This window comes from Mus caroli, unplaced genomic scaffold (genome assembly GCF_978045245.1).
Source record: "Mus caroli unplaced genomic scaffold, Mus_caroli_1 scaffold_19, whole genome shotgun sequence".
Taxonomy (NCBI): domain Eukaryota; kingdom Metazoa; phylum Chordata; class Mammalia; order Rodentia; family Muridae; genus Mus; species Mus caroli.
Window position 1 is genome coordinate 29,965,074 of NW_028227274.1, and position 19,927 is coordinate 29,985,000.

Consider the following 19,927-nt stretch of genomic DNA (forward strand, 5'->3'; position numbering starts at 1 on the left):
CACTCTTCAGAAGGGGCTCTATTAGGAGAGAGCTCTTTGCAACCATGGTGAGGCCTTGAGGTAGGAGAGAATTTTGACCATTATGAGAGTCAACTTAAAGTAAAAGAAACAGTAAAAAAAAAAAAAAAAAAAAAAAAAAGGCACCTGTTTGGGTAAAATGTGATGGGGAGCTGAAGGAGACAAAAAGGAAGAGGGGGAAGAGGAGGGGAAGAGAAGGAAAGGGGGAGGGGGAGGGGGAGGGGGAGGGGAAGAGAGCTACTTCAAAGAAATTCTCTCCAGAACTAAGGGGATATATGGCTTTTGTAAGGTTTTAGGGAAGTGTGTGTGTGTGTGTGTGTGTGTGTGTGTGTTTACACCATGTGGTTTAATCTATGTGACTCCTGGCACATGTGGAGCCGGGTACTTGATGGGACCATAAATTTATCTGGTAGCCACTGAAGGAAGGAGCTCCAAGGCCACAGTAAATTTCTTAACTATCTGTCCCAGAGAAAGGGCGAGAGCTACATGGGGCATGGCCTTAAGCTTCTGATATAATGGGTGTTCTCACACACGCATGCACACGTGCATTCTGTGCGTGCATGTGTTTGTGTGTGTGTAAACCAAAGATCAGTATTATTGGGTGTTGTTCATTGGTTGCTGTACAAATCGCTTTGTGAGGCAGAGACAGATGGGGAGTTCAGTAACTCCTAGTAGACAGTGCTGCCTTCTTAATTATACTCTCAATGACAGGCCAGCGGCCCCGTGTGACGGTCACCCTCACAGAAGCTTCTCTCAGTCAGTCAGCTCTCACCACCGATGGGAATGGTGTCCTAGGATGACAGGTTTTGTGGGCAAAGGTGCTGGACAGCAGACACCTGGTCTAGGGTGTTGGGCTCCATGACTAGTGAGTTGTTCTAAAATTCCAAGCCTTGGGTCTTACTGCTCTGTTCTCTGTAGAGCCCCAAATCATGGTCTCCAACCTGCCAACTGTCTGATGGTCCTCTTGTCAGAAGCACCATAAGCTCCAGCAGTCCTCAGCCTCTCTGAGTCTCTAACTCTGAGGGGCAGGAGAGGGTCCGCACTGGCATGGTTACTGTGGGGTTAAAGGAAGCCTTCACACTGTGGAGCTGGGACTTGTCGCTGTGTGCCCAGACCTCTGCCCTCTTCCTACACCTTTCCTCTCTGAGGCCCCTCTTTCTTCCTCTCTCCCTTCTCTTCCTCTTTATTCCCTCTTCCTCTCCTCCCTCTTACTAGCTTATGAAAACTTCAGTGTGCACTGGGCATGCATTCCCAAAACATCACAGATGCTCTGGGGCCTCCTAGGGGAAGGAGGAACAGATGAGCAGACAGGAAAGCCAGCCGTCTTGGAGGCCTGGGGACTCTCAGACCATCCTATGCCAGGAGGAGTATGTCTGTGCCTGCTTAAGTCTCTCTTCCGGGCCCACTGAACAGTCACTATGCTCATTTCTATGAAGACAAAGCCCCGAGTGGTGCACCCCAAAATGCTAGAAGTGATGTCACCATAGAGAACAAAATTAGAAGGCCTTTAGTGTTTCCTAGACATGTTCCCAGGTCCCACATCATAGGTGAGAACCAAGTTCCTCAAGATATCCTCTGGAGGACACATGTGTGCAACAGCACTCCCCCCTCCATAAAAATGAAGAAAATCCACAAATATCCTGTGATGATATGGTGGATCTCTGGCCAAGCCCAGTTGAAATTGTAACATTTCTCAGCTACCCACTTCAGGATCCAGTCTACCTGGCCTTGTAGTGACTGAGATACCTCAGTTGAATTCAACTCTGCTTAATTATGGTATTTTCTCAGCTCCCTGATAAACACATGGCTACACCTTTTGTTTGTTTTTTCTACAGTTAATTATTTCCTAGGCTACTGTAGTTGTGTAGTGTCATCTCCAGTGTGGGCAGATATAGTAGCGGGCCCATTTACAGGTGCTTTCTGAAGTTGTAATTACTCATAGCCAGTTGTCATCTGAGAATATTAAATGAAAACTTCCAAACCTAAACAATTCATAGTCTCAAGAATCTTTTATTACAGCTTTATAGCTCTAATTATACCACTGTGCTGTTAGTTACTGCAGTTAATTTCTTACTGTGCCTAATTTATAAATTAAATCTCAACATAAGTATGTGCAGAAAAGCCGAATACAAGGGGGTTCAATACTGCCTTGGGTTTCAAGCATCCGCTAGGGTTTCAGATAAGGTCTCTCTAGATTAATGGGTGTCAACTGTGGCCAGCCTTTTACTTCACAGATGAGAACACAGACATCCTCCGTTCTGGGGTCGTCTGGCCCTTGTTATAACTGAATCACTGCTTCTCTTCCCCACAACATTCGGAGGAATCATAGCTCCTTTGGCTGGTGGCCATACTTGACTAAGCTTGCATCCTCATTAGTCTCTCAGGCTCCTTTTTTGCTGGCTGCTAGGTGGAGATAGCACAGCTGAGGGGGCTCCTGAGGGGCGGTCTTTCAATACAGCAATGCTGGCCTTAGAGAAACTGCAGAGCCGCTGGCAATCTTACCTGGAAGGGGTTGGCTAATTCGTTCATTTCCTCCCTGTTATTAAATCTAAATTAGTGACTTCTCAGGGGGCTTTTAGAGGTGGTGCAAAGATGAATTCTATTGGCCAACACAGGCAGGCAAGCCACGCATCCACTGTAATGCAGCGAATGGCTAGCATCTGATGCTTCTGTCCCCGCCCACAATGCTGGGAGTCAGGAGCCAGAGGTAAAGCAACTCAGTATCATTTCCACTTGAGAAAGGCCAACGTTAAAGCTGGAGAGGTCAAACACATGGCTGAAGGTCCTAAGACCAATAAAGAGGAGCCGGTAGCCAAACCCAGGTCCGGGGATCTGCAGTCTCTTCTAACACAGAGGCATTTGCACTGGGACTCTGGCATGACGGAGTTCACTCATGGTTGTTGAGCACAACTCTCTTTTTAAAATTGTTTATCAAGAAATCAGTGCTTCAGCCAGTGGCCTGGTTACTGTGTATCCTCTTTCCATTTGTTTCCTGTAGCTGGGACTGGCGAGGGGAAAGGTCACCCTTCCCCCTCTTCTTTGGACAGAGTTAGACAATCCTTTCAGGGTACACACAGACACAATGTTCTACCAGAGAAAAGCCAGCAATGGGTGGCATTTACATTTCCCAGACACTTAGAGTAGTGCCGTTTGATATAGAATGGGCTCAGTTACATTTCAGACTTATTTGTAATCGTCTTGAGCTGCATGGGAGATGAAGAGTTTTAGCTCTGGCATTTGCTGGTCTTCCCAAATGTCAATGACTGACACTTGATGCCATCATTCCCAGGCAGCTTCTAGATGTCCCACTTCTATACGTCCCACTCCCAGGTCCAGACCACCTCATGCACACTGAGGAGGACTTCCAAGCTGGTGAGATGATACCTGCATCACCCCAGGGAGACCTGGGTATCCAGATGTTCTCTCTTCCTTGCAGAGCCAATGCCACTGGGTGGCCAATGAGTCCCTGGAAGAGGTGCTCTGGGCTTTGACTCCTCCCATATGTATCGGTTTCCTGGCAGTAAGAGTCTTGGGGTGCCCTTGGGGGCTTCCTGGTGCTGATAATGGTGGTACACAGCGGGGGGTACTTCCTTTCCTGCAGCCAGAAGCATCTTGCAGGGATGTCAAGTCTGCTACCCCTCAGATAAAGTATTCCTTCTTGCTGGTGTCCCCAGCATCCTGGAGGGCAGGGTCACTTTGCAGGGCTGCATCAGCACTCTCTGCAAACTCTGTGCCTTTGGCCTCATTGGTGTGGTAGGTACCCTTGTGCCTGTACAGGTAGCGAAGCATGAGAAAGAGGAGGCAGACCAGGACCAAGGCCACAGCAGTGATCACAGCTGCAAGAGGGAGACAGGATGCAGGTCAGTCTGGGGTAGTGTTGCAGCATGACTCTTTCCTCTGGGAAGAGCATCATGCCCATATTGGAGCAGAGTACTCTTTGGCAAGATCAGGTAGCCATGACCAATCAGCAATATAGTACAGGGATATTTGGGCCCGTGGAACTACTGTCCACAATCTTCACTGGAGGAAAAATAATCTCTATTTACTAGCCTACATCTGTGCATGATTGAGCATATATATGATTAAAATAAGATGCATCATGGGAAAGGACATGCCCAGTATACAAAGGCTCACATAGCCAGAGACCATCAATCAACATAAAAATTCACCCAATGGTTACCCAAATGTGAGCTGAACAAGGCTGACACCAATAAACTTGCCAAACTTGCCTGAAACATCCCATGAGGCCTCAACCTATGTAAAGAACTATAGGCAACTGAGGGAAGCTGGGAATGGGAGAGGAAAAGAAGACCAACTAACCGGTTGATTAGTGCCAAATGGTCAGTACTGAAAACATATATATCAGTTACCCTTCCCATAGAATTCATAGGGGGAAAAGACTGGGTATGGTGTGATGGGGTGGGGGAGGTCCTTTTTTGAGAGCTATCCCTACCAGCTGCACCATTCATTCTTGTGGGGTGAGGATTTCCTAGGTCTCCAGGAAGAGGTGGACTAGGTCATTCAGTGGATGATGTGCCCAGGGTATTGCCAAGGATATGCTAGGTTCCAGGAACCAGAGAAACAGAGCAGAAGGTGGGACAGGAGGGGTTAGATTACTTAGAGTCTGGAAAGGGAAATTTACAAGGGGCAATAGACCTATGGGAGGTGTTTAAAATTTGGTCACTAGGTTTGAAGCTGTAGAATCAACGTACAGGGTTACTGCAGAAATAATGCTGGGGAAGGTAGCTCCCATGTCTCAATTATATCGAACAATTTCCTAAGCTTGCTACAACTGTGACAGGAACTGTTAAAACTCCTTGAGAAAAAGAAGGACTCAGGACCTACATGAACGAGAAAATGGTCAGCTACATGAAATCAACAGGTGTCTGTGATGGCTTCCTGTTGCTTCTCTATTTTTAGCTGAAGATGATCCCTGAGCTATGCATCAGCAAGTGAGAAGACTGGATCGTAAAGAAGGGAGCAGCGCAAGACACCACCCAAGCTTGGTTGCTCTCGAGCCACAAGTAGGAAGCCACCTGCCCAGGGTCCAGCCTTTAGGATGGAGGTGTGAGCCAGGGCACGGACTAGCTAGCATAAGAGATGAGGGAGATGTGAAATCCTAGAAACCTGGGTTAGCTTATCTACTTGTGCCTCACACTTACAGAGTTAGGTCACAGACCTGTTAGCTGCTGCTCTCTTGCTCATAAAAATCAGGCAACTTAGCCAAATGGATGGACCTGGAGGGCATCATCTTGAGTGAAGTAACACAATCACAAAAGAACTCACACAATATGTATTCATTGATAAGTGGATATTAGCCCAAAACTTAGGATACCCAAGATATAAGATACAATTTGATAAACGCATGAAACTCAAGAAGAATGAAGACCAAAGTGTGGACACTGTGCACCTTCTTAGAATTGGGAACAAAACACCCAGGGAAGGAGTTACAGAGACAAAGTTCGTAGCTGTGATGAAAGGATGGACCATTTAGAGACTGCTGTATCCAGGGATCCGTCCCATAATCAGCTTCTAAACGCTGACACCATTGCATACACTAGCAAGATTTTGCTGAAAGGACCCAAATATAGCTGTCTCTTGTGAGACGATGCCGGGGCCTAGCAAACACAGGAGTGGATGTTCACAGTCAGCTATTGGATGTATCACAGGGCTCCCAATGGAGAAGCTAGAGAAAGTACCCAAGGAGCTAAAGGGATCTGCAACCCTATTGTTGGAACAACATGATGTACTAACCAGAACCCTGGAGCTCTTGTCTCTAGCTGCATATGTATCGAAAGATGGCCTAGTCGGCCATCAATGGAAAGAGAGGCCCATTGGACTTGCAAACTTTATATGCCCCAATATAGGGGAATGCCAGGGCCAAAAGAATGGGAATGGGTGGGTAGGGAAGTGGGGGGCGCTATGGGGGACTTTTGGGATAGTATTGGAAATGTAATTGAGGAAAATATGTAATAAAAATATAAAAAAAAAATGATGGTTCTTAAACACTTTGACCCCCCTTTCAGACCACCACCCACCAGAGGTAGTGCAAAAGAAAAGATACAGGGGAAGTGGACCTGAAAAAAAAAAAAAATCAGGCAACTGTCCTGCAGTCTCTCTCAAATGCAGCCCTGGAGGTGACTGGGACCCTGCAATTCTCACACTCAATTGAGTCTCCCTGACCCTTTGCATCTGGGAGCAAGCCTAGCTGGGATCCAGAACCCTGAAAACCTTGGATTATAACCCTGCTTTTAATCTACCGGCTTCCTGTGTTGTGACTCTCAGCACATAGGCCAGATCACATGTTGTGGAACTCATCCCTACCTCTCTCCACCCCCTCCTGAGTCCCCCTGCCACCATCCCAAACTGTAAGAGTCAGAAACTGCCTTTGCTTTCTCCCTTCAGAATCCACATCATGCTGTACAGGGCACCCCTCTCCTGATGCTTCCCCACCTCAGGACCTCACTCTGACTGCCAGGAGCCATGGTGCTTCAAACTCCACCCCTGCAGAGCCCTTCTGTAGAGGACTTTGTCTCGATTTTCTTTTCTACTAAGCTTTTCTTTTATCTTCTTTTTTTAATTTATAACACAGATAACTCATTGTTCAGCCTGAGTCTCTGGGGATCTAAGGTCCAGAGAAAGGATGTCCTTTAACGTGTAATTCACCCTTTTGTCCCTACTCCTATCAGGCACTGTATGTGACACCTCCTACATCCTCAAAGCTCCCTCTGGGGCGGACACATAATTTTTGTTACTTTGGCATAAATCTATATGCACCTAGGAGGAGGAATCTCAAGTGAGGAACTGCCTTAACCACATTGGCCTGTAGACATGTCTCTGGGGCGTTTTCCTGACTTTGGCTAACACTGTGGGTGGTTCCATCCCATGGCAGGTGGGCCTGGGCTGTATAAGAACCATAGCTGAGCAAGCTAGCAGAAACATGCTGGTCAGCAGCCTTCATCCATGGTTCCTGCCCCTCTCTGGGCTCTAGCTCTTCCCACGGCTTCCTTCAATGATGGGCTGCGACATGGAAAGATCAGTTACATAAACTCTGTACGCCTCAGGTTGTCATTGGTCAAAGTGTCTATCCCAGCAACAGGAGGCAAAGTAGAACAGGAGGAAAGCAGCCACAGCCAGTTCTCGTTCCACCCAGATAGATGCTCAAGCCAGTTCTGGCTGGGATCTTTCTTGGCTGCTAGAAAGGCACTGCCAGCCAGCTCACCTGCAATGATGGCAATCTCCATAATGCCGTAGGACTTCCCTGGGTTAGGCTCTGTGGATAAAAGCAAAAACCCACGGTGAGGAAGGAAGACCACAGTCAGAAGCACCTTGGCTTGTAAGCATCCCCTGATCACTTGCAAGCAGCCTGGTGACTTGCCTGTGTAGAGAAAAGCACAGGGAACATTGACCTCTTCTGGAAGGCACAGACCCAGCTCTGCCTGGCTATGCAACAAGATTGAGAACATCCTATGAATCCCAGGGCACTCCTCAACTATGTCAGCTCCCCACTGAATTACATCACAGAAGTCCATGCCCACACCTTGCAGATTCTGGTTGTAGTGTGGACATTTTCATCCAGGTATAATATAATCACCATCTTGGAGTGGAGACTGTTTGGCTAGGTATCCATGGCAACTCAGCCAAAAAAATACAGAGGTAGCATGTTTATGATAATGGCAATGGAGCTTTTGATATCCTCTAATAGGAGGAGGAAGTTGAAGTCTTAGGACTCTCAACTGATTGCAGCCATTATTCTCCTCTGACTTCTCTCAGCTACAAGTGGTCTTTGGAGATACTAGAGTACACAGGACACAATAGACTCTATGTTACAGCCTCATGAGTTCACCATCTAAGATGTAGGTACTGGAAGCCATGAAGGAGTTCTGGGACCCACACAGTGGAAGAAGCAAACTGACTCCTGAAGCTGTCCTCTGGCCTCCACATGTGCTCCAAGGTATATGCAGTGATGTGCAGACAGGTACACATGTGCACCCCCACATTAAATAAGTAAACCACAAAATAAGTAAACAAAACTCAGTAAAATAATAATAATGATAATAAACAATGAGAGTTAATAAAGAATGCAGGGCATGTCTTGGGGATATAAGAAAAGGGATGGGCTATCACTCTAGAATTCTGTTGCTGCAGCATCCTTCACCCATATTAGAACCGACTTCTCTGGCATTCGAACATAGACTAAAGACCAACAACTCTACAGGAACCCTCCAGCACTGCAGTGCCAGATTGGAACTGCTAAGACATCCAGTCCTGTGGATTGAGCAACTACAGGCTTCTCAGCCTTTCCAGTGGGAGATGTTAATTTCTGGGACTACCTGGACCACATGCTAGGAGGCAATCTAAGAAGCCCTCCTTTAATACACATTCATCCATTTAGAGAACCCTGACTGAAACGAAGAGCTAATGCTACACCAGCTCACTGCGACTCTCCCTGGAGAGATTTGAGAGACTTGGGAATTGTCTTACCTTCTGTGCATCTTTGAGAAGCCCCACACTCAGGCGCTCAGCATGTATTTTTCCTCCTTTAATTCTCTTCTTTTCTCCTGACCTCTATGCTTAAGTCTATATTAAAATATCTTAATGGAATCTCTTCTTAATTATCCTAGCTACTCTTGAGATTCTTTTCAGTGCCAACACTGAATTCTGGTTTGAATTAATTAATCCGGAACCGGAAAACTCTAAGGGCTCTCTCCAGGCTGTCAAGGGTGGCAGTGTGGAATTGTCACTGTCCTGTCTGTCCCTCTCTGTTTCACCAGGAGCGTTTGTTGGCTTATAAATGGTAAAGGAAGAGATCGCTGCTTTCATCATATGGAGCACAAGATGTCAGCTCTGTGGAGGGAGGGAATTACACAGGCTTGGACTTTCATCCTTTTATAGTCCTTCTAACCTTTCTTGTGGTAGGATCATACCCGGGGGCAGTACAAAGCAGGCACAGGAAATCAGGACCAGCAGGTGATAATGAGGCGAGATGGACACTTCTCACCTTCTCACTCTCAAACTGAAGAGAATGCATGTGTAAGCATCCCCTGGGACCAGGGAAACCCCAAGACTGGAGGTAGTCAATGATGGGAGCTGAGAACTTGCAGTACTGTGTGTGTGCCTGTCTGTGTGTGTGTGTGTGTGTGTGTGTGTGTGTGTGTGAGAGAGAGAGAGAGAGAGAGAGAGAGATAGAGATAGAGATAGAGAGAGAGAGAGAGAGAGAGAGAACACAGAGGACAACCTAAGCACTGTCATCCACCCACTTTGCTTTCTGAAGCAGGGTCTCTCATTATCCTGGAACTAGCTGATTAGGCTAGGCTGGCTTGTTAGTGAACCTTAGGGATTCTCTGATCCTCCCATCTCTGCTTCCCTGGTGCTAAGGTTACAACCATGTGGTACCCTACGTGACTGTTTTTAAACATGGATTCTGGAGGAACAAACTGAGGGTCCTCATCTTTCAAGGCAAGCACTTCACTGACTTTGCCAGGTCCCCACGTGATCTGAGAATTCCTATTCCTCATATAGTCCTAGCCACTGCTGGTTTTGGAGCCTTGGTCTGAGGACCACTGAGCTTATGATGGTGTATCTTCAGAGCGAACAGCCCAGTTCAGATGCTAAGCATTATACCTTTGGCCGAAGATGGCAAGGTAAATAGACCGGAAGGCCCCCACAATCTTTTATCTAATAAATACAAACCTTAGCACACCTTCCTCTGGCATGACTCTTGGTTGGTGTCTCCTTTCTTTTTTGGAGCCAGCTAATGTTGCTGAAAACCTAGCACAACTGAGGATGAGAACTTGTCACTTGCCTGTTCCTCTGCCTGTCCCCATACCTGTTGTTGGGGTATGGGAGAGGACTCTGGTGCTGGCTCTGAAATGCATGTATCCCTCTGATCAATGGCTTATGAGACCACAGTGTTTTCAGCCGTGTTCTCTGGAGGCTAAACAAACCCTCAGCTGAATGCACATGTGAAGGAACTACAACCACTGCTGATTACGGCAAAAGCAATTAAAGGAAAAATTATCACTGCCGATTACTTTAAGGGCAACTGGGGTGATGGGATGGGGAAATGCTTGTCTGAAGGAAGAGCTCTTCACTATCCAAATGCCAATGGAGACAGAGATACCCAGATGTTATGAGGAGCCAAGAGGGGATTGTTCATCCCCCTCAGCTGTGGCCTCACAGCCCTGAGCTTCTTCAGAGGTAGATGTAGCTCAGGAAGACCTGAACACACCTGTTACATCCCCATCTAGGCACTTATGGAGAGAGAAGATACTCAGGATGCTATGAGGCATTGACAGAGCCTTCACCTGTCCAGCCCACATCCCTTCAAGGTCAGCACACTTACCTCACACACAGCAGTCTGGTGAGTGTGTGGCAACTCAGATTCAGACTGTCTTTGGGGAGTGATGTATTTATGGTTTTTTTTTTTTTTTCACATTAAATATGGTTTGCTCAACCACGTAAGATTACTGTTAATATGTGCTAAGGATCAAGTACAGTGCTTGGCATAAGTCAAGTCATTTGGATATTTGTTATTGTCTGTGGTGGTTTGAATAGGTGTGGCCCCCATAGACTCATGTGTTTGAATGCTTAGCCCACAACAAATGGCACTATTAGGAGGTATGGCTTTGTTTGAGTGGGTGTGGCTTTGTTGGAGGAAGTGGGCTTTGAGTTCTCCTATGTTCAAGCTCCACCCAGTGTGGAGTCAGATGCTCCTCCTGGCTGCCTGCCTGTGGAAGACAGTCTCCATCTGGCTGTCTTCAGATCAAGATGTAGAACTCTCAGCTCCTCCAGCACCAACGCTGCCTGCACAACGCCATGCTTCCTGCCACAATGCTAATGGACTGAACCTCTGAGACTATAAGCCTGTTCCTATTGAATGTTGTCTTTTATAATAGTTACCCTGGTCATGGTGTCTCTTCACAGCAATAAAACCCTAACTAAGACATTATCATTGCTAAAAATGTCATGACTTGGGTCAAGATGATATGTTGATTTGAGTGAGAATGGCCCCCGTAGGCTCATATATTTGAATGCTTAGTCACCAGAGAGAGAACTGTTTGGGAATTATCAGGAGTGTGGCCTTATGGAGGTATGTCACTGGGTGTGGACTTTGAAGTTTCAAAAGTCCATACAAGACCCTGTCTTCTGTCTGTCTGTCTCTCACAATGATAAGTCAGTGATGGATACGACCCACCCGCCCCAGGACTATTTAGCTATGCATACCTCTTGCAATGAATTTAAATCTGCATGTCATGTCAGTACCACCAGAGGAAGACGGTTATGTGAGGGGAGGAATCACTGGGCCCCCGTGATTCACAAAACAGCCTCTTCCTTCTCTTACCGTTAATTTGCCTCTTTAATTGGGTTATTGGGGATGGGCAGAGCCTGCCTTATTCGAGCTGCCAGGGCTCAGTCTCTGACCTTAGTAACTCCTGTAATGAGCTTTGGAAGGTTATGCCCAGTACTGGTTCTACTCGGTATTCTCAGATTCCGGGTAATGGGAACAGCTCCCTCTCAGATCACAAGGGAAAAACAAACCTTGCACCCCTGAAGTTGTGTCTGTCAGGCATTTTGTCACAGAGATGTAAGAGTAACGATTACACAAATATTTAATAAGGGAAAGACACTCTTGGTTGGCCACAAACCAAAGCTTATGGAGTGACTCATTTATATAAAACCCTTTGTAGGAGCAGAGCAGGTGACTTAGTTGAGTTTAAGCACCAGAATCTATGTTTAAAAAAAAAGTCAGACACACACCTGTAACTCTAGCGTGGGAATTCCTGGAGTACACTGCCCGGCCAGCCTAGTCTACCTGGAGGGTGCCAGGCCAGTAAAACCCTGTCTTAAAATGTGCTTTCTCAAGGATGATTCTTCAAACCACCTCTTGCATCCACAGCACATACCATTCGGGAGCACTGACTTTACAGTAAGTGCTTTGTGAGGTCCTCTAAGTACTTCTTACACAACTTCTTAGTACATACTGAGGTTCTCTAAACAGGGAGCCCACAGAGGTACAACCAAGCTCCTAGTTACACAGATGGCCGTCATTTATTAAGGTCCTGGCATGGATCCCATGGACAGCGGCTGAGGGTTATGTCTTCTTCATGCATGTGTGCCCATATGTGCTTTGAACACCCTCATACATGTGACTCTAGTACAGACCAGCAGCTCCTGCGTCCCCGGGTCACAGTGCACAGATGTCTAAGTCCTTGCTTCCCAACTGGCTCTTGCATGTTCCTGTTTGCCACGTCTCTAAAGCACTCAATTAACTTACTACAGCTGCATTTTCAGTATGATTGGGTACCTAATGATGTGACTCAATGGCCTTGGTCAGATTACATGTGTAAATAATGATGTTTTAGTTAGCCATGCTAACTCTAGGGGGCTCATTTGCCTGCACATGGATGGGAAGGTGTTCTTTCCTTCTTGGGCAGCAGCAGATCCTATGCTCATAACAAGCAGGTCAGTTGGGTAGGAAGAGGTTGAGAGGAGTTTTGAAGCTTTCACTTGGATTAGTCTCTTGTGTGTGGGTGTGAGTGTTCCCATGGGTGGGCATGCACGTGGGTGGGTCATAGGCTAGAGGCCACTCTCTGGCTTTATTCCTCAGGACAATGTCCACCTTGACTCTTGAGACAGGATCTCTCACTAAAACCTAGGGCTTTCCAATTAGCTAGCCTGACTGGTATGTGAGTCTCAGGGATCCTCCTGTCTCTACCTCCCAGTGCTGGAGTTGCAAGTGCCACAAACTGAACCTGCTGGGCTTTCTACATGGGCTCTGGGGATCAGACTCAGGTCTTCCAGCTCCCCTTTGCTAACAGCTACCTCCCTAGTCCTTGGATAGCATCATGATTAGAGGCTGAGTTTCCACAATTCAAGGCAGACAACAGAGCTCCAACAGGCAAGGCGAGCAAAACGGGGCCAAGGGCTCTGAGGCTTCAGGCTACAATGTGGCCCCAAAGAGGAAAGTCCACTAGCCAAGCATCCCGGAGGGAAGGAAGGGCAGCCAGGCATCCTGGAGGGAAGGAAGGAAGGGCAGGGGAGCAGGAAGTGGGTGTCCTCCTGCTCTGCCTGCAGCATCCTTTCCTCTTGATCCTGGGAGATTCTGAGAGAGCTTCAGGGCTACAGGATGGGTACGGATACACAGGGGAGAACCTCTCTTTGAGGGCTGTGGCCAGGCCTGCAGGAAGCCATACTGATAAGGACCAGGTGGGAGTCATAGACACTGTTCCTGACACAGCAAACCACTTAGCTCTCCACAGGCTGGATGTAAATTCCTCAGATAACTGTTTTCCTACGTTGAACTTAACTTTCTTAAAAGACTTTGGGAGAAGACTTAGGGTATTGTAGAGGCAAACTTTCAAGGTGGATGTTCTTTGTGCAGAACCCCAGTGCTCTCTATTGCTTTGGCTTCTCTGGGCAACCCTACAGTTTGACTCATTTGAAAAGGGTATGGCAGAAGACAGAGTGTATTTAGATTTAAATGTTAGGAATACACTGGCAGGGTAGGGGTAGAGACAACAATATGCAAATAAAATAACACAACCATTTCAAAAAGCCACTTCACAGTTCTTTGAGAGGTCTCCTCAGTGGGCGACAGAGGGAGCTTGGAATTTGTTACCAGAGATTTGGTGGGAGTCTTGACTCCCTGTCCATCCCAGCTACAAGGGCTCTAGTATGTAGAGAAAGACATGAGAGTATCCTGGATGGCTCCTATGTGAGATCTCTTCTTATTCTCCTGTGTGCATATGTGGTCATAAGCACACACACACACACACACACACACACACACGGCCTCAGAAACCAGAAGCCTGGACCTGTGCTGTGGGGGATGAGACGGCAGAAGGCTCAGGGCCAGTGTGAACTTATCATCTGAGCCATTTGGGTTTCCTGAGGGGTCCCGTGTGCTATTTGCCCTTCTTCACCCCTCCAAATCCTGTCTGCTAGGTATCAGGGCAGGAAAAAAGACTCATGGGAGTCACCAGTTCATTTCCTCTTTGCATCTGGGATGGAGTCAGGAAGCTGCCAGCCCTGTCCCACCCCTGTCATGTCTTTGACTATGCTTATGGGAGGATAGGCTGTTTCTTTTTCTTTTTTTCTTTTTCCTTTTTTGTTTTTTCGAGACAGAGTTTCTCTGTGTAGCCCTGGCTGTCCTAGAACTCACTCTGTAGACTAGGCTGGCCTTGAACTCAGAAATCCACCTGCCTCTGCCTCCCAAGCGCTGGGATTAAAGGCGTGAGCCACCATTGCCCAGCAGGATAGGCTGTTTCTCTCCACCTATCCTGCCCCATGATTCCTTTACGCCCTGCTCCTACCATTTCCCTAGCTGTTAGAATGTTCTATGAACTTCTCAATCTGTCACCCTTGGCAAGCTCCTGCTCCATCTTCCCCATTCCCTTCCAGGTCTTGTGATTCACATCCGTCCAGGTTAATTTATGTTTTTAAAGCAAAGAAGCCACAAATGCATATATAATCCTTCCTCTTGTCAGCGGAAGTCCCATAACACAAGCCAGCTGCCATGTACATTGTTTCTTTGATAGAAAGTGATAAATATCAGAGACTAATCAGAGGAAACCCAACACACCTAGACTCAGTTGCAAGTCAGGAATCCACGGGATTCCTGCTGGTTTCTTCAACTGTAGGAAGTGTGGTTGAAGTCTGAACCCTGGTAGGTGGGCAGACTGATAGAGCTTCCTGCTGCAATGACCAATGCCACACCCCTCACCACTTAGCAGGGTCTGCGCTCTTCAGAAGCAGTTTGAGTCCTGCCACGTTTGCCTTGGAAGAAGAGTCACTGAAATGTGATCTCCCAACAGGCTGCTGCAAATATTTCTTTATTAAAGGTGAGAAGATTTTGTTTCACCAAACCAAATAACAGAATAAAAATGGGTTAAACCCTAGAAAAGGCAGTAACAGGATTGGGTCCATTGTTCAGTCCAGAGTAAAAATTTCTTACCCAGGAGACGATCTAAAAAAAGGACAGATTTCACTTTCTTGCAGTCTTTTGACATATGGATGCCTTCACATGGGATCAAATGTAGTTTTATATTTTATATGTTTCAATTTATTCCTTTTGAGTTTGATTTTGGGATTTTAAAAGATGAAACTTTGGAAGAGAAGAACAAGAGCATACGATTGGCCAAGGCCATAAGTATCAATCATGGGCCCATTTTCCTCCCTTTTTCCTTGTCTTATTACTTAGTCCACTGTCACTATCATGTTCAGTGCTATTAATAAGTTTTTGTCCGTTGTCTGCCTGGCTGAGTGTTGGACAAGAAAAGATCCTAAAGACAAGGGTATGAGAGCTGAGTCCTTTTGTGTGAGCAGAGTAGATGAGATGGGAGAGAGGGTCTAGAAAGAGGGTGTAATGGTTTAAATAAGACTGGCCCCCATAGACTCATATTGAGTGCTTAGGGAGTGGCATTAGGGGGTGTGGCTTGTTGGAGGAAGTGTCTCACTGCAGGTGGGCTTTGAGGTTTCAATGCTCAACTCAGGCCCAGTGTTCTCTCTTTCCTTCCTGCCAGCCAATCCAGATGTGGAACTCTCAGCTACCTCTCCAGCACCACATCTGCCTGTGTGCTGCCATGCTTCTGACCATCACAGCAAACCTCTGAGCCTGTAAGCCAGCTTCAATTAAGTGTTTTCTTTTATGAGATTTGCCATGGCTACGGTGTCTTTTCACAGCAATAGAAACCCTAAGACCAAGATATTCTTTATAAATCCTGGAGAAGGGGCAACTAAAACTAGGAAGAATATTTCCAGGGTCAAACAAGATGGCTTAGTAGATAAAGGTATTACCACCAAGGCTGGCAACCTGATTTCAACCCTCAGGATGCACATGGTGAGGTCAAGGTCACAGGAAGGAAAAGGTCAGAGGTTGCAGCAGGACTGTGGTTAAAAGTTAATGAAGGGACTATCCAAGAGTAGGGAGAGACAAGAGGGTTATGAATAACTTATTCTATATTTCTGTAAATTCTATATTAAATCACAATATCACTCCAACTATTAAAAATAAAGGTGTATCACACATTTTCAAATTTACATAAAATACATTATTATATATGGGAGTTTAAGTAAGTGAGAGTTTTGGCTAAGCATATCTGAGGTTCTGGGCTTCTTCCCTAGCACCAAATATAGAAAAAAAGATATTGCTGAGTGTTGCGGGAGGCATCCTTGATCTGAACTGAACAGAGGAGTAAGGAACACTGCCCAGAGACTAGCTTTGCAGTACTGGGGACGCTCCCCTGCCCTGGTGACCTGGCCTGCCATCCATGGAGGACACACCCAGAGAGGGCAGCCTCTCAGTCCTGGCTCTCAACTCTGGCTCCACACACGTCACCTAGAACTCTTCCAAAAACACCTACGCTAGGCTGAGTGTATAGCTTAGTGGCAGAGCATGTGTTTGGCAAGTGTGAGGTTCTGAGTTCTATCCCTGGCACCACCACAATAAAAACAAAATAAAACAGCATTGTCTAGGTCCCATTCTATTAAGATTACCTTCTAAAACTACAAGATTACCGATAAGCATCATTTGAAAATAAACAAGAGTGCTTTAGTATACCCCAAATACTGTCTGCGGAACCCACAGATGTTCATCTGAAAACCCTAGAGGGGCAAAGTCAGAGAAACTTGGAAGCCAATGTGGAATTTAAAGGTAGTTAGTGTATGATGTTTTCAAGCAGGGTGTGTGTGTGTATGTGTGTGTGTGTGTGTGCGTGCACACACATATGAAGGTTCAGTGAAAAGTCTAACTGGCCCTCTAGGAGGGGGGAGGGGCCAGCCAACATGGCTTCTAATCTGACTATACCTTAAGTGAAATATCTTGACATCTCTGAAGGAATCTCAATGTCTTGGCATTAAAACAGGGACAGCAGTGCCAGCCTCACAAAAACATATGACACTTCACACTTTATAACCCCATGATCCCAAAGGGTCTCCATCTATCATACCACGTTGGCTCCCAAGGGCCCCTCAGTAGCTTTGCTCCAAGGCTCCTAGCAAAGTCTTATATGTCCCTAAGCATGCTCTGCAGCAAGGTTGTTATCAGCTTGACCTGCTGTGGGGTGCAGGAAATGAATGAGATTTCCTGGGTCTCAGTCTCCTATTTCTGAGAACTGCGGCTCTAGGGACAGGTCCAAGACAGCAGCTGCTGAGTGTCTGGCTCAGGCCCACCTTATCAGCACCAACTGTGCAGTGCAGAGTCCCTATAACCCTCTGCAACTACCTGATAAGAGGCTCAGCTACTGTTTCAGGCTTATCAGAGGCAGACCTGGGTGAAGGGGCCACTCCTATCAGCATATGGAGGGAGGGAAAAGGCTCTCTGAAGAAATATAAGTTCTCACACTCATATACACCCGTGGTAGCTGTCTCTCCCTTCAGCTACCCTCTGTCCCTGGCTGACATGCGTGATCCATTTCACTTCTCATGAAGCTATAGATCATTCCATATCCTTTCGTGATAAAGCGACAAGATGCCATGGGCATCCCTACTCAAGAAGTAAGTAGGGTTCAGAGCTGCTTGGGATCTGAAGCAAAGCCCAGGCTGAATATGCTTCCCAAGAGGCCAAGCCCTGCAGGTGGTGGAGCCATCTGGGTCTCCTTAACCTGTGTGTGTGTGTGTGTGTGTGTGTGTGTGTGTATGTATGTGTGTGTCTGTGTGTGTGGACATGCATGCACAAATATGTTCAATGAGGATATGTGCGTAGTGTTTACCATGAAGTTATTTGCCCCTTGATATGAAGTCACCTAAAGTACACTGTGATCCAAGGGAAAGATGACAGACTGTGGCCTCACCATGAGTGACCTACTTGTCTTGTCTGCTTTTCATCACTGCTTGTGGACCCGTCATAGTTACTCTCTGCTTCTCCCACGTGGTACCAAGTTTATGAGTACCTGCAGAAGTCAGCCTTTCATCCCTACCACAGAGTCATGAAGAGGAAAGGGCTTATGTGGCTCACACGTTTGGGTTGAGCTTTTGATCCGGTGTCTCGCTGCCCTGCTGCTGTGCTGTGAGGTGTGCGGAGCTGTACAGAGGGCACGCTGTGCCTCTCACATGCCCAGTTCTCTTTTGCTTCTCCCAGATCTTTCTCAAACATCACCTGCCCATATCCCCTGGCTATATCCTATAAAATGGCACTCTCTTGGGCTGGGAAGATGGCTCAGTTGGTAGAGAGCCTGCCTTCCAAGCATGAGAATCCAAGTCGGATCCTCTGAACTCCCTTTAAAGAAATGTATGTCTGTAATCTCAGTGTTTGGGGAGAAAACCTGAGGGCTCCCTGGTCAGGCAGGGAGACTCAGACTGGTGAGAGACCAAACCTTAACCTAAGTTGGATGGTGCCTGAAGAATGACAACTGAGGTTACCCAAGACCTCCATAAGTGTGTGCATATGTATGCATGCATACTCCCACACTTGAATCTTCATCTATATGAACATGTATGCACATGTGTACACATGCAGACACACACACCCCCCACACTCATCCCTCCTCTCCTCTACCTTCCTCATCTCTTTGGATTGAATATTCTCCCTAACCCTTAGCACTATCCGATGGATTTAGCCTTCCTCTGTGTGTCTGTCCACTCTCACTAGAACATCAGCTCTTCTTGAGGATGAGTGCTAGTCATTCTCATTGTCACATCTTTGGGGCCTGGCACACAGCAGGTGTTCAATGAGTAATTTCTTGGCCATAGGGTTACTGGTACTGGTTGAAGAGACAAAAAGGGAAACTGAGGGCAAACCTGAATAGATTATCTGCCTTTTTATTCTTAAGCCATCTCTCTGCATATAACCCACTTGTTGCAGTCTACTGCTCTTAGGTGACTCTAAAATTTTTGAGTATGTGTGTATATATTTAGTGTGTGTGTGTGTGTGTGTAAGTCAGAAGAAAATTTGTGAGAGTTGATCCTCTTCCACTACCATGTGTGTCTCAGGGATAGAACTCCCGTTTTCAAGCTTTACTTTATGGTAAGTACATTTCGACAGTCATCTCACCATCCCTTGTGTGACTTTACAATCATCCAACCAGGAGCTGGGGAGATTGATCAGTGTAAGAGTGCTTACTATACAAGCATGAAGTCCTGAGGTTGTATCCTAGGACCCATGTGAAGAGCAAAGCCTGGTTGTTTCTGTAATTGTATCCTCAGTTACATGGCTGCCCTCCAATGTAACTCCAGGCTTGGGGACAGACCCTGCCTCAAAGGAATTAAGGCAGAGAGTGATTGAACACTGCCACTTTTTCTAGCCTACAGAATGCACAGGCGCACACACCTACACACACACTTCAGATGTACAAGAACACCTCCGGTGTGTGGGTCAGGGTGGTACTTGTGGATCACATTCCATGACACATGCAGGGACTACCAATGACTTCCTAACCTCCAATGGCCAGTCCTCACTCCTTCTGCGGCCCCAAAGCTTCACTCCACTTTACCCTTGGAGTTAGAATTCTGACAGCTCTCCTTTCTCCACACACGGAAAACTCCTTGTGGCATTTGTCACACTGTGTCACAGACACAACTGACAAGCCCAGTTCAGGGTCAGGGAGAATCCTGCCTGGGCTTGGGAGACATCATTTTATACGTGACAGGGATAGGTACACATAACTCCAGAGTCTCAATTTCCAAGTCTGAGGACTGTTTGTTTTCCAAGTGGGCGTACCTTCAGTAGGACACCTGAAATAAGACTGGTCTGGCACATCCCATGTGGAAAGTTTGCCCATATTGGGGTGCTACCTACCATTTTATGAACATGGAAGAGGGATGGTGGAGCCCCAGCTTTTGGGTCAGGGGGAGTCTGCCTGACACTCCCTATGCCTGCTCCATATTTCCTCCTGAACCTGCTCAGGTGAGCTGAGACTTCTCTGAAAGTCAATGGCAGAGCCTAGGGTGCCAGTTTTGCACAGGGGGTGGT

General features: G+C 46.8%; 1 protein-coding gene across 2 annotated transcripts in view; it reads right to left on the bottom strand.

Annotated features, from left to right (window-relative positions):
- Nucleotides 1-1,515: 1,515 nt before the first annotated feature.
- Nucleotides 1,516-19,927, bottom strand: part of Gypc (glycophorin C (Gerbich blood group)) — a 32,698-nt gene continuing 14,286 nt past the window's right edge. Inside the window, exons 2-3 of one of the 2 annotated variants that reach the window (XM_021151043.2) lie at nt 7,241-7,291; nt 1,517-3,854 (exon numbers count right to left, since the gene is read on the bottom strand). In XM_021151043.2, coding sequence (XP_021006702.1) covers nt 3,658-3,854; nt 7,241-7,291 — 248 coding nt within the window. In that variant the 3' untranslated portion in view covers nt 1,517-3,657. Of the gene's footprint in view, nt 3,855-7,240; nt 7,292-19,927 lie in introns of both variants that reach the window. The other variant, XM_085833554.1, reaches the window with a different exon arrangement.